A 15,210-nucleotide genomic window follows, 5' to 3' on the forward strand; every position below is an offset into this window, starting at 1 on the left:
GTCTAACAATTTTGGAAATTTTAACTATTTTCCTTCAGAAGCAATAGATATAAAACAGAATATAAAAGCTCAGTTCCAAGGCTATGATACTTCCAATTTTGATTCCCCCAGAATTATACAAAAGAATATGCAAATATGTATATACATAAAGACAAAACTTACTTGCACAGTTTCAATCAAACTTGCTGAATAAAAAGGCATTGCTATCATACACGTCAACCTAGAGGAATAAATACAGTTACTATTTCGATAATCAAAATCCAATTTGCTAAAGTCCAATCACATCCTTTTATTTCAAACATCCCACTCAAGAATTACCTTAAGTCTTAATCTATTTCAGCCATACAGGTAATCCTCAGATTGCCAGGGGAATTGGAACTAGAATTTTTGTCACTAAGTCATATGGTCATAAAAATGTGATGTCATGTGACCATGTCACTCAGCAATGGCAATCCCAGCAGTTCTTGTTGCTGTAATTAAGTGAAGACTGGGGGATTATTAAGCAAAGACCTTATGTGATTGCATCTTCCTACTTCCTGCCAGCTCCCCTATTGACTCTGTTTGTGGGAAGCTGGTCGGGAATGTCACAAAGGATGCTCACATGATCATGGGGTGCTGCAATTGGTCCTAAATGGCAACCAATGGCCAAGCACTCAGACAGTGATCACTTGACTATGGGAATGCTGGAGCAACCAAAAATCAGAGGCCAGTAAATGAATCGTTGTAAGTCAACAAGTATTTGTATTTTGTGTTTCTTCAAAACCATTGTATATCATTTTCTGAATGCTACTTAAATTCTTTAATTGGAAAGAAGTAAAAAGAAATGAGAATTCATTCTCAGTTTATCAACTATGTTGCATTTGTGTGTGTGTGTGCATCTATTCAAGGGAATCATCAGAATAAAATGAAGAAAACAGATTTAGTATTAAAAAAATACTACAACCTGAAAGTCTCAAGAATTTTCCACAAATTGATCCATTCACAGTGTGGGATTATCTTTCAGAATTTTCAGTCAGAATGGTATTTTTCTATAACAGGGAATTCTGGAATTGGTACTCCAACAAATCCAGATAATCCTGCTCAAATTGATGTTGCTATTCTATAATAGAGAGAGTCTTATTATGCTTCACTTTTGTTTTGCCTGTATGGTTATTAATTTGAAAGTATGATCAATCATACATACGCTTTTAGGGTCAGATGTCCTCCTATTTGCTTGGGATTCCATTTGTATGAAATTTCTCTGAAATTTTTAAAAAAGATTTCTTATTCATGCAGAAGTTAGAATATACAGAAAATCATTACTTTATGCAATGCTTACAGTAAGGAGTCATATATAATCTATAGTTAAACTGGAGAAGCATCAGTTTCCCATGGTACTCTAAATAAATTGGGGCATTATGTACACAGCAGTGTTACTGTCACATTGGGTTTTGTTTGAGAGATATAAAAGCTCGTGTAGTATAAAAATAAAGGTATTGGGTAAAATGCAAACATTTATATATCAGTTGTGAAGCACCCAAAGTTTGAGCACATGATTATGGGGATGTTGCAAGAGTCATAAGTGTGACAATTGGTCACAAGTCACTATTTCCAAGTGCCATTGTAACTTTGAACAGTCATTAAATGTATGGTTGTAAGTTGGGGATTACCTATGCTATATTTTGTTTTATTTATTAATACTTATTGGACCTTTCCACAATCTCATTACTTACATTAAAACTGAAGAAAAAAATAAGACACGCTTATGTTAAGAATAATACAGAACTGGTAATGGATGTAAAGATGCATTATAAAGGAATAATAATACAGGGCCTCAAAAGGACAAGAAAAGATGTGTATTCATTTTTATCTTATAGAGCAGAAAATCTTATTAACTGGTAATTTTGTATAACAAAGTCTACCCTTTTTTAGAATTCCCACTAATATAATTTCAGCATATATTATTATTAGTTTATATCTGAATATACAATAGATACAATGCTATACTGTATTCTTACTAGAATGTTAAAATAATTTGCTCAAAAATCTGGTTTATCCAAGAATGTGAGCATGCTGTTTTGTAGTGCTGATCCTAATCCAGATAGCTTTATTCATGTTTCTCATCATAAAACAATTATTAGAGTGGCTTATTTTTTAACTAATTAAATCAAAGAATCTTAATACAGTTATTAATATTTTATTTAACACAATGAGACAAAAAATGATTATACCTTGGCAAGGGCGTGAATTCACTGATGATCCCTTCTGCTCCAAGGGCTATACCCTGGACAATGAAAGTACTCCCCATTCCTTTCCAAAGAGCTCTGGGGCCCTGAAATTTAAGTTATAATTAGTTCAATATTGGATGTATTGAAAAGGCCAATGTTACCAAGTAATAACCTCTTTACATATTGCCATTTTATACTATTACAATATATGAGAAAGTCACAGTACATAAATAAAACAAAAACAATAACAAATGTATTGTTCTTTAAAAATTTGTAAGCTAACTTTATAAATAAATAATCTCCAACTGACAGCAAGTACTAACCTGTGTTTTATTGATGCTATACATAATGTTGATGATTGTAAACGGAGTAAGGTGATAATTCTTGGCATGATAATTAACCTGAAAATATAAAAATATAAAATATATACACAAGTGTAAAAATGTGTGTGTGTGTGTATACACACACATATATGTGCTAAATCACTATTGCTTATTTTGTGTAGACAAATCATGATTATAAATCTTTAATGATGTGTATGAACTGGATCTCTTAAAGCTCTAGATGCACTAAATGTTGTATGAATACTTCTACATGCAAAAATACTTCTATGAGGGATCTCGGAGTCCTAGTGGACAATCACTTAAATATGAGCCAGCAGTGTGCTGCAGCTGCCAAAAAAGCCAACACAGTGCTGGCCTGCATTAACAGAGGGATAGAATCAAGATCACGTGAAGTATTAATATCACTTTACAATGCCTTGGTAAGGCCACACTTGGAATACTGGATTCAGTTTTGGTCACCACGATGTAAAAAAGATGTTGAGACTCTAGAAAGAGTACAGAGAAGAGCAACAAAGATGATTAGGGGACTGGAAGCTAAAACATATAAGGAACGGTTGCTGGAATTGGGTATGTCTAGTTTAATGAAGAGAAGGACGAGGGGGGACATGATAGCAGTGTTCCAATATCTCAGGGGCTGCCACAAAGAAGAGGGAGTCAAGCTATTTTGCAAAGCGCCTGAAGGCAGGACAAGAAGCAATGGATGGAAACTAATCAAGGAGAGAAGCAACCTAGAACTAAGGAGAAACTTCCGGACAGTTAGAACAATTAACCAGTGGAACCACCTGCCTCCAGAAGCGGTGAGTGCTCCAACACTGGGAGTTTTTAAGAAGAAACTGGACAGCCATTTGCCCAAAATGGTATAGGGTTTCCTGCCTGAGCAGGGGGTTGGACTAGATGACCTCCAAGGTCCCTTCCAACTTTATTATTATTATTATTATTATTATTATTATTATTATTATTATTATTATTATTATTAATATTATTATTATTATATCTAATCAAATTCCATATATTAGTGACAATAAATTCAAAACAAATGGTGCAATCTTATCGATAATCTTTATATTTCATTGCACGTTAGAAGTTCCAGGTTTTGGATCCAAGAGTGCAAAAGTGGCATTGACACGTTGTTTTATCTATCTTTTCTTGTTTTGCATAGTAGTAGCACAGACTGAAGAAACTAGGGGACATCAAGGAGACAGAAATGGGCCTGACCACATGTCACTGCCTCCTTAAGAAAAACATGGACTTTTCTGAGCCATTATGGCTATGAGTAAAACCAGCAAAAGGCATAAGCTCCTTTAGAGATTCACCAACAGGGACAGCAGCTTTGATTACTTCAGATCCAAGTACTAAAATGCCTGTCTTCAAAATATTAGGAGGAGGATTTTTAGGAATGTGCAGATTTTTCAGAAGAGGTGCTTCAGAACATGAAAGAGCTTGTATGAAGAATCTTTTTTCAAATCCATGAAGTTCCTGTTGTTTTTTCTAGGCTTGTGCTGCTGCTTTGGAAGCTGCTCTGAGATGTCTCCATATGTATATATGTCCAAAGCTGGTATACATGCACCACATAGGGCAGGAGTCTTCAAACTTGGCCCTTTTATGACTTGTGGACTTCAACTCCCAGAATTCCTCAGCCAGCATGCCTGGCTGAGGAATTCTGGGAGTTGAAGTCCACAAGTCATAAAAGGGCCAAGTTTGAAAACCCCTGACATAGGGAAACAACTGACAGTGGTTTACGAAGCAATTTCATGAAGCTGTAAAGTTATCGATGGTGTACTGATTCAAAGGAGAGGTTTTTATGTGTTCCCAGAGGTTCCGAAATACTTATTTCAGCTTGAATGAATTTCCTTAAGTATTTTACCTTAAGATTGGCTACACTGATAAAGATTTTGACAAATTCATAATTTTGGAAAAAAGGAGGATGCTATCTCAATTTATCTATTCATTAAAATATATAAAATAGTAGACCTGAATTATTAAATAAATTTTAAACTAGGAGTAATATAAAAGATGAACTTAGGGTAAAGCTATTCCAGCTATCTAAAATGGAAAATTCAGTTCTATTTTACTAAGTGGTTCAGATAGAGCAGTAAAACAATTTATTTACAATACTTGATGTAGAAATGTGAGTTATTTGGCTGTATGGATATTTTGCCAGGCTAAACTAACTTCACAATCTTTTGATACCCCTTGTACCTCTTTTCTATTTTACAAAAGGAAGAAATACATTTTTAAAATCAGAAAAAGTTATAAAAATCTACTAAATATGCATGGAACCTGCTGTCCTAATTACATAACTACAACAGAGAAACACAAAACAAATATTTGAATAATAGTCCACAATAGCCCAAAGAATTTACCTGGCATTGCCGACGCAAAACGATGCAAGGATGAGCCAGTACATTTTCTGTGAATAAACTGTGAAGAAACAATTATTTTAAATGCTCAACTTTCATTAGAACATTAGTCATTCTAATTTGTACAACTGTGATGTCTATAAATTAAAATTTATAACATATAGACAAGTCTCAATAACCTTCACATACATCTGCCTTCTGCAAAAATCTAAGCTGTATAATGAACTACAGCTTCTATTGCATATATAAGAAATACAAAATGTTTGTTCTAATATGGAAAATTGTTAAGATGAGTCATTCTGCTTCTACAAAATAAGGCAGGGATAATGGGACTAGGTTAGTATGTTTCTTTCAGTAACAGTCTGCACTGAATGCACTGCATATGTTCAGAAGCCCCACTTATTTATTAGATCAAAACCAAGCAACTACTCTGCTGAGTAGAAGATGGGTACTGTTTTGTTTTGAAGTGGTGTTCTGAATTCTGATGAAGCAAAATACCTCCCCAAAATAAGCTCATTCTAATAGGCAACTTATGAATTTCTGATATAACTTCCACAATTTTTTTTACATTTGAAAGAATCCAGGTTGTCCATCTCTGCTGAAAGACAGAGATAGGCTACTATAACATGTAAGTAGCCCGGCAATACAAACACAGAGAGGAATAAAACCTACAAATTAAGCATTTATAGAAATGAATATACATAGGTACGAGACAGGTTTGATAACTGCCTAAACTAAACTGTCAGAACTATCAGTTTGATAACATCTAGAAATAGTGAAATGTGAAATACTTGTTCTCTATTCGGTTTACATGAGCTATGCAATCCATTTATATATACACACACAGCCACAAAAACCAAAACAAATCAGCAGATCACATTAAACAGCCAGACAGGAATTATTGTACGTTATGATCCGTGTCCAAGACTTCATCAGTCAGCCCTGCCACATGTAAGCAGCAAGAACTGTAGCTGGTTCGACTACTTGTGTGAGAATGCCTTGCCATCTAAGAAGGAAAGCATACCGCACTATTGGCACTAGTTGCTAGGTACCACACTTCTAAGGGGAGGGGTTATTCTCCCCTATGGTTACAATGGAACCTTTAAAAAGCAGCAGTTAAAAACCACCACAATGGCCAATTGGCAAAGCCCATCTTATTAGATTTGTCATTTTGTTTTAGGAAAGTGAGGGAACAAGTGGTTTGTGTTCTTTCTCATGAGAAATTAATCTGATAGTTATACTGCTTTTTGCATGGCCAATTGGACCTACCAACACATAAAAAAATCTCATATAGTGAGTATCCCCTCAAGCAATTTCTATACCAATTACAACCAGGAAACAAAGAGTTTACTGTATATGTACCTAAATAGAATTAAAATGCACTTCATCTATTTATTTTGTGATTATATTATTCAAAATTCTGCTTTTAGTAGAATGACGCTATTAAAGAAAATCCATATATGTTGTAAAAATGTCTTTTTATGATTGAAAAACCAGTATGAATAGCACAGCGTGACAAGCTAATTTGTAAGGCTATAAAATGGTTGCAATAGGACAAATATATCCTCTTTTTCCTTCTGCTATTGTTTTTGCAAAATTATGTAGTTAGTTAACTGCAGTATTTACTAATTGTGGATACAACAGTTGCTTCTAGTATGATACAGCTGGTTGTTACCTAAGCAAGATCCATCCAAATTGGGACATGCAGGTAGTCCTCAACTTATTTATTTATTTATTAAATTTATATAAATAAATAAATAAACTTATGACCACAATTGAGACTAAAATTTACATTAAGGCAGTCATTAAGTGAGTCACAGCCAATTTTATGAGCTTTTTTGCCATGGCTGTTAAGCAAATTAATGCAGTTGTTGAATCGTGTGGTCTTGAAGCAAAACTGATTTTTCCCATTGACTTTGCTGGCCAGAAGACAGCTAGGAAGGTTGTAAATGATGATGACATGAGCCCAGGACTCTGCAACCACTGTAAATGCTAGATGCCAAGCAACCCTGATCATATGACTATTGGGATGCTGTGTTGGTTGTAAGTGCGAGACCTAGTTGTAAGTCACATTTTTCAGTCCCATTGTAACTTTGAATGGTCATTAAATAAATGGTTGTAAGTTGAGGACAACCTATATTTACAAGCCCAAGTTTTCCAAAATATTGCTGGGATGTCTTTACTAGTTTCTTTGGTTGTCAAATTGCTCTAGTGTTGAGTATAATAGTAGTCACGAGTAAGAATTTTAATTTATATTCAGAAGCAACCATAAATAATTTATGTCAACTGCATTCTAGTTATTGCTTTTCATGGTTTCATATCATACTATATATCTCAGTACATGATAGTGTTCTAACGTCTGACAATACTTTGGGGCACTTTATTCCAATTTGCTTTATAATAATGAAACTAAAGTTTCAGTAGACGTCAGATATGTTGAATGGAAATTATTTAAAACATTTAAAAATTTATTTATTTCCTTAAGTCTGCTGAGATTTTAGAAAGTAGACTGATGGTAACAATGAGGCCATAAAAAGTACAACTAATTTCAGATCTCTAGCTTTCATTTAGTTCAGAACAAAATGCTGAATGCATTGAAATGATATATTGAAAGTGCTCAATTATCTTTTAGCAACCAGAAATTCATGAGATTATATTCATAGTGGATGTAGGTTTAAAAGGCTAAAAATGTATATACTCTAAATAAAATATGGAAATCATCCATAACTCCTTTTTTTAAAAAAAAAAAAACTACATTAAAAGACAGCTTATGGGAAAGGTATAAGAACAGAATCTTCAAAACATTTATTTGGCTCAACATCAAGTATAAACACTCTTAAGGAACTTCTTACACAAAATTTCTGAAAGAAATTGGATTTTTATAAATAGAAATTTCTTTTACTGTCAATCCAATTCATCCATTTAGATCTTGTTGACAAACAGTTAACAAGACTCCAGGTTTGGATACATATACACAGGCAAGTTATGGCTAATTTGTCATAGTTAAGCACCCGTTTGCTCAGATGAATTAATTATTCTTTCTAAAGAGATGAACTTCTTTCAGTTATGAGCAGATGTTTTGCAAATTTATCATTCCAAATTTTCACTATTTAGGTTGAGGCCAACTTGAAGAATTGTTGGTTCAGATTGAGACTTTAAACACAATCTCCTTCCAGATGAGTAATTTTTTCTAATGTAGCTTTATTGCAAACATTAGTATCAATAGCCAAAGACTAGGCAAGAACAATATGAATAGCCTAGTTAGCAATATCAAATAGATTCAGATGGTTAGTTAGCAATATCAAATAGATTCAGATATTGTAAGACACTTAGAGTCATTGACTGAGATAGGCGACCATAGAAACTGAACAAATATCAATTTAGTATTAAATAAAGTTACTTAGCAATATTAATAACTTAAGTGTTAGTTATGAAAATTCAACTGTAACATTTTGTTTAAAGTTTAATGGCAATATTCAATTTCTGAATTACCTAGTGGGCATGAATTTTGAAAAAATAAAGTGTTTTTGCATTAAAAAAATGCCATTAACAGAAGATTAGACCTCTTACCTTGCCAATCCAATCCCAAAGCCTGCAAACCGATTTAATTGCTCTAAAAGACAGATAACCACACATTTAAGCCAGAATATGAGAAACACATTTCAGTATGGAATTTTTACTATTCATTGTAATGAATTATATAGTAAATCCAAGAAATGTAGCATATTAGGCATCCTTATCAACTGCAGAAAATACAGTGTTTCTAAATAAGTTAAATACTTAATTTCCTCATACCTCTTAAATAATATCTATACTATTCCAGGTACTATGTAACTTGTTTTTTGGAAGTGCCTAGCATATGCCACTCAAGTGACAAAATGCTTCCAAAAAGAGACACACCTATAGACATGGATTACAGGAAAAGTGCTGGACAGCATCCAAAGCCAAAAATGGGTTAGCACACCGTTTCCGGTGGCTTTTTGGACCAGACGTAACCAATGAGGACTGCAGAGCAGACCTGCCTGACGCACCGGAGCACCTGCTGCCTAAGGGCGGAGGCCAGGCTCTTAATCTACGCGTGCCACTCCCGCACTCGCGATTTGCTTTACGCACCGGAGTTGGTGCCAGCGCCTCCTAGGTACGGGTCCTCGTTGAGCCCAGCCGCCACCAAAGGTGTGCCTGCGGCGAACTGCGGCGTCTTTTCACCCCAATGGAGATTGCGGCTGCCAGGAATGTCAGGCGGGGTAGTGACCCAGTGGCCTAGGTCCGGCTTGGCCGCGAAGCCTCCGGGCTCCTCTCGGGCGCTCCGATAGCCCAGGCCGTCGAAGCCCTCGGGGCGCCGCGGATGCATCGGGCAGCGAAAACAAGCCGAATCGGGGGAAACAAGCAAGAGACAGAACCGGGAAGAACCAAGACCAGCGACTCCCACTTTCTAATCTTCACTTCCGGGCGTCAACCGGAAGCAAACCCCCGTCAGATTGAAGAGCTATTTGACTTCGCCTAGCTAGGGCGTAGGGTTTGTCTGCACTTGGCAGCTAGCGGGAAGCTGAGGGTCGTTGGTTAGGACCGGGATGGGGATTTCACAGCAATTCGGTTTTGCAGGCTAGAGTGGAGGCAGAAAACTATTCCAGAAGAATACAAGTGCCATGTATTCTTCTGGAATAGTTTTCTGCCTCCACTCTAGCCTGCAAAACAAAATTGCTGTGAAATCCCCCATCCCGGCACACTTCTGTAATACTGCTAAGAAAACCTTTGTGGTATGAATCATAATTCTCACTGTTCCTCATTGGTCCTTTTTTCATTTTTAAATGTTGTATGAGATATGAAGAGGTTCGTACAAGTGAACAGTGAGATCAGAGTTGTAACACAGCTGAAAAAAAAAATACATTGGTGAACTGCTTACTGTTTAATCATGTTTTATGTGAAGTGAGTACATACGAATTTCTTTGAATTTGCAAGGAGCTAAGCAAACTGACAAGAGTCTAGTGATTCCCATAACGTTTTCCAATGTTTTAACATAGCAAGGGCAATTTGCAACAATTCTGCAGTATTATAAATTTAGTATTTTATTACAGTTTGACGATTAGATTAGTGTAATACAATTCTGCAATGTAATCTATTTTAGTAATTGGGTCTAGGGGTTACAAATAAATGCTCATGATACAAAACTGATCTTGGTTTATAACAAAGCTGAGTTACAGTTCCTCTATAATACTTTTAAGCACTCAGTTGCTCAAAAGCCATTGGAATGCAATAATCTGCCTTACCTGCCTTTATCAATCCATACTTTGCTTAATGGTGGCTATTGACACAATTTGTGCAGTACCTGCAAGATCAGAAAGCCAGAGTGTAGTAATGGTTAAGATCGAACAACTAGTGGGCAGACTGAGGTTGAAGCCCATTCTTATCCATGGAGGCATATTGGGTGCCTTTCTTAGCCCAACCTATTTTATCTGGTGGTTTGGAAGAAAAACTGGAGGAAGTGTATTTATTATACATCTGATAAATAATACAAATTACAATATGCTAAGCCATAGCACATTATATTATGAGTTAACATGCTGTATGAGTCTCACTTATGAGCTTATGTTTTACCCCATACAAAAAGGGAAAAACCACATAAATTACAATTTGAATAGGAGCGCTTTGTTTAGCTACTGTCTTTTGTTTCTTATAGACTCTTGCACTAAACCTCTGAATTTCTTCAATGATTAATAAGGATTGTTTTCAATTCTGTACTATGGAGAATAGAAATAACTTTTCTCCATAGACATAAACATGGACATAAACTACTACCTATGTAGCAGGGCTGTATTACTATTATCCTTCTCATCTTTCCTATTACCTTCTATCATTGGTATCTTATGATTATATTACTTTGTTGTTTGTATGCACACTGAGAACTTATGCACTGGAGACAAATTACTGGGTTGTCCAATTACATTTGGCCAATAAAGAATATTATATTCAAAATAGAGAAAAAAAAATCTATTGAAACTTGATCTGCCTGAAATATTTGTGGCTGAAGATGTTAAAATAGACTGTGATATTTCAATTTATCTAAGGATTATTACTTTTACTCATGAGGACTTTCCTTATCAATCAAAAATCATTACAATGTTGCATAGCATCTATGACAATAGATGATGTACGTGCTGTACGTAATACAGCTAGTCCTCGACTTACAATCATTCGTCATGAAAACAACCCCTCTATTGATCCCCGCTACACTTAGCTCCGGTTTACAGCAGCGGCATATACAAAACGCGGCGCTGGAATACCAGCCAGGGAGCCGGGATCTCCAGCGGTACAGATGAGCTTCCCCTCTCTCACTCCGTGGAATCCCGTCCTGCTGCGTCCATGGCAACGGTTGCCGCGACTCATTAAAACCCCGCGAAGGTGGCAGCGTGAGGCGCTTGTCCTTTTCGCCTCCTCCTGCGAATGCGGTAAGTTTAAGAAGAAGGTCGCGAGTATGATCCAAAGTCGGGAGCTCCCAAGGGAATGGTTTTAATCCCGGCAGGTTGCCTCGTACCCTGTTAGAGCTGTCCATATCCCTGGTTTGTGAGCTGCTGTTCCACGTCTTACTTAATGCCCGCTCAGGTGAGGGGCAGCATGGAGTGGACTGTGGCGGAATTGAAAAAGTTAAACAGGTTCGTATTAGGACTGGAAAGACGGAAAACTATCCCTGAAGAAAGCGCTCCAGCCTCTGCTGAGAGAACAACGCTGATTGGTCGGCAAAGTCAATAGAAGAGCTTGCTTGGGTGAGGGTGGGGGTTCTGGGCTGAGAAGTTTCTGAAGACCCGCTAGAGGGCAGCAATGAGCACAGCCCAGGGGTAGGCAACCTTGGCTCTTTTATGACTCGAGGACTTCAACTCCCAGAATTCCTGAGCCAGCCATGCTGAGGGGAAAGGGAGAGGTTTCCAAGCTGAGCCATGCTGGCTCAGGAATTCTGGGAGTTGAAGTTCACGAGTAATAAAAGAGCCAAGGTTGCCTACCCCTGGCATAGCCTGTTATTACTATCTATTTCTGCATATTTTACATCGGCTCCTTTCCCCATTCACAAATGACATTACATGTTATTAAATGTCATTTGTTTAGACCAGGGATAGGCAACCTTGGCTCTTTTACGACTCGTGGACTTCAACTCCCAGAATTCCTGAGCCAGCATAGTTGGCTCAGGAATTCTGGGAGTTGAAGTCCACGAGTCATAAAAGAGCCAAGGTTGCCTACCCCTGGTTTAGACAGAAAAGGCATTCCTGGGCTCCTGATTATTTGCCAATACAGTCTAACATGGCTCTCTTCCGACAGTGTTTGTATATTCTGCTGAATATGCAAAGGGAAATTGTTTAGTCCAACTGTTGCTTTCTTGCTTTTTGAAATCAGTTTTTGCACCAGAGAAATTTCATGCAAGCTTGGGAAACATGTACGTGGATAGGATATACTGAAGATGGGAATAAGGGAGTGTACAGGAATGATTGATGTCTTTCTTATGATGTAATGGCTCTGTTGTCTGATTTTCATTGGCTAACAAAGCTACCAATTTCCTAATGCATGGCACTTCTGGATGTAACTCTGCCAGCGTTCCAGATTGTTGGCCACCCAGCTGCTTAATTTGATCAAATAAAGTGCTGCTTGATCAAGAAGTCTTCGCTTGGGTTATCTGATTAGATTGATATGGTATCTCAAGTTCAAGTAAGGGACTGGGACCTTACACTGCTATCACATAATCATTGTTATGGTGATTGGAAGTCTTCGCTGGTGTACATTGCCAACAGAGATGTTATAAGGTGCTGTAAGTGAATAGAAGGAAAATGGTCTAAGCTGTAGCCTCAGTGTCCTTCACAACAGAAGAACTTCAGAACTGCAGAGAAATTACGCCTTTGAAATTTATAGGCGGTGAGAGAAATGTCAGTAAATCCTGATAGTAGCTGTGATTGCTGTTGGAATACTGAGCAACTGATGTTCTCAGTTATTTGATGTTAGGATGAGAGGGAGAATCTTGGACATTTAGGCTGTGTCTTTCTTCTAACCTGTCACCAGACAGACTCAGGAGTGTGCAGGACTAATGATAAAAGTTCCCTTTCTAGAAATGTACCCCAGTACATTTCAGTCAGTGCAGATGACCTTTCCTGAGAAAATCTGCATTATAAGCATAAACACTTTTTAATTCCTCATATAGAATATTTGGTGGAAGCCTGTTTGTAAAGTTGTATTTATCTGATAAAATTGGATCAGATTGATATGTAGCACAATTTACTGGTTTTTTATTTCCAGAATGGAGCAGTTTTTATAAGAGGAAATTTATGAGTGTGAAATAATCTATACTATGGATTTAATCATGTTTTCTATAACTGAAGTGGAGCATCTATAATTTCCTAAAGCTTAAATTTAAAAAAAAACAACCAAGCAGGATTTCTTAGCAGACAGTAAGGCATCTAATGTTTTATTTGAGGAATGTTCGAGCTATAGACATAGTTATGGCTTGGCTTATCACAATAAAGTATTAATTATTTGGCACTTTCAGGAGCTTATCCTCTATTTTAAATGTCTTCTCTACGTATTTCCAGATAATGTTTTATTCTGTGATTCTTCTTCCTCACGTCATAATGTGGGCATGTGGGAGCCTGCAAGATATCTGTATTGTCTGTTGGCTGGCACTTACCGATGCTTCTATGTTTCTTGTTAATTGTTTTAATATTTACATGAGTTTGTCTTTGCTGTTTTAATTTGTGAGGTGCACAGAATCATGTAAGTGAGATGGGCATCTATATAAATTGAACAAAATAAAATAAATAATTTATAACACTCCTAGCTTTTTTCATAAGGAAGATTTTTTTATTAAGGAAAAAAGTGGAATTGCTGCATTATTTTTCTTGATTATTGGTGCTTTCTGGAAGTATCCTTTATTTTCATTCTCCTAATCCCATTAGTGGTATAAACAATGACAATTTTAGTTTTCTAATCTGTTTATGTGGCGGGATTCATAGTAATTCTACTGTCTTTGAGATTCTTCTGAACACAGTCCTAAAGAGAGCTCCAATGAAAAATGCCACAATGAACTGTATTGGATTTTATTCAGAGTAAATATGCATTAGAGCAGGGCTTTTCAACATTTTCACCCATTGTACCAGTTTTAGGATATGGCAATATCCGAGTACCACCAGTCGCCTAGCAAGATGTCAAAAACTTGATGAACAAAAAAAGAAAAGAAAAACGTGATAAAGTACAGGTAGTCCTTGACTTACAACAGTTCACTTAGTGACTGTTTGAAGTTACAATGGCACTGTAAAAAGTGACTTATGACCATTTTTCACACTTATGACCATTTCAACATTCCCAGGGTCATGTTATTTACATTTGGATGCTTGGCAACTGATTCATATTTATGATGGCCGCAGTGTCTCAAGGTCATGTGATCCCCTTTTGCAACCTTTTGACAAGCAAGTTCATAGGGAAACCAGATTCACTTAACAATCTTTTATATCAGGGGTGTCAAACTCAATTTCATTGAGAGCTGCATTAGCATTATGGTTACTGTGGGGGGCGGTTCCTTCCTTCCTTTTCCCCCCTCCATGCTTCCCTCCTTCTCATTCCCATCTCCTTCCTTCCTTCCGCTGCTGATCCTGGCACTGAGCCCTGACAGCAAATTGGCGCTTCTGCGGGGCTGTCAGGGCTCAGCAGAAGCTCCAGGATCAGTGCCGGGCTCCAGCTGATCCTGGTGCTTCTTCTGAGCCCTGACAGCCCTGCAGAAATGCCAATCAGCTGGAGCCCGGCACTGATCCTGGCACTTCTGCTGAGCCCTGCAGAAGCATTGATCAGTTGGAGTCTGGCGCTTATCCTGGCGCTTCTGCTGAGCCCTGACAGCCCTGCAGCTCCAGCTGTCTCTTGCTCAGGCTTGTGCGGTGCTGCTGCCGCTTCAGCTCCTTCCCCTCCCCAGCTACCACTTCTCTAGGACGGTCGCGTACCACCTGCCAGGTGCCAACGTACCACCGGTGGTACACATCCACCAGTTGAAAAGCCCTGCATTAGAGTATGCTGAGAAGAGGCCGTAATCCTGACCATACAATAGAGTAAATTTTGTTGAACTTATGGAATGATTATGTTGTGATTCCGTGCCAGCCTGTGTTCCCAACAGCTGAGTCTGAGGAATCTGAGGAGGATGTGGAGGAGGCCGTTGAGGGGCCATCAGGGTCAGAGGGAGGCTCTGATGAATTACAAGACTCACGGCTTGATGAAGAGCCTGGCCCCTCCAGTCGTGTTTCTGATGAAGCTCAGCTGTGTGAGGAGCAGGAGTCAGAT

The 15,210-nt window shown here is 37.6% G+C and overlaps 1 protein-coding gene across 1 annotated transcript in view; it reads right to left on the reverse strand.

Annotated features, from left to right (window-relative positions):
- Positions 1-9,340, reverse strand: part of SLC25A46 (solute carrier family 25 member 46) — a 13,490-nt gene extending 4,150 nt beyond the window's left edge. The window contains exons 1-7 of the mRNA XM_015826162.1: positions 9,025-9,340; positions 8,482-8,524; positions 4,915-4,972; positions 2,531-2,608; positions 2,211-2,311; positions 1,184-1,240; positions 163-220 (exon numbers count right to left, since the gene is read on the reverse strand). Of these exons, the coding sequence (XP_015681648.1) occupies positions 163-220; positions 1,184-1,240; positions 2,211-2,311; positions 2,531-2,608; positions 4,915-4,972; positions 8,482-8,524; positions 9,025-9,262 (633 nt within the window). The 5' untranslated portion in view covers positions 9,263-9,340. The remainder of the gene's footprint in view (positions 1-162; positions 221-1,183; positions 1,241-2,210; positions 2,312-2,530; positions 2,609-4,914; positions 4,973-8,481; positions 8,525-9,024) is intronic.
- Positions 9,341-15,210: the final 5,870 nt, after the last annotated feature.

Source organism: Protobothrops mucrosquamatus, unplaced genomic scaffold (genome assembly GCF_001527695.2).
Source record: "Protobothrops mucrosquamatus isolate PMUCROS unplaced genomic scaffold, P.Mucros_1.0 scaffold2985, whole genome shotgun sequence".
NCBI lineage: Eukaryota > Metazoa > Chordata > Lepidosauria > Squamata > Viperidae > Protobothrops > Protobothrops mucrosquamatus.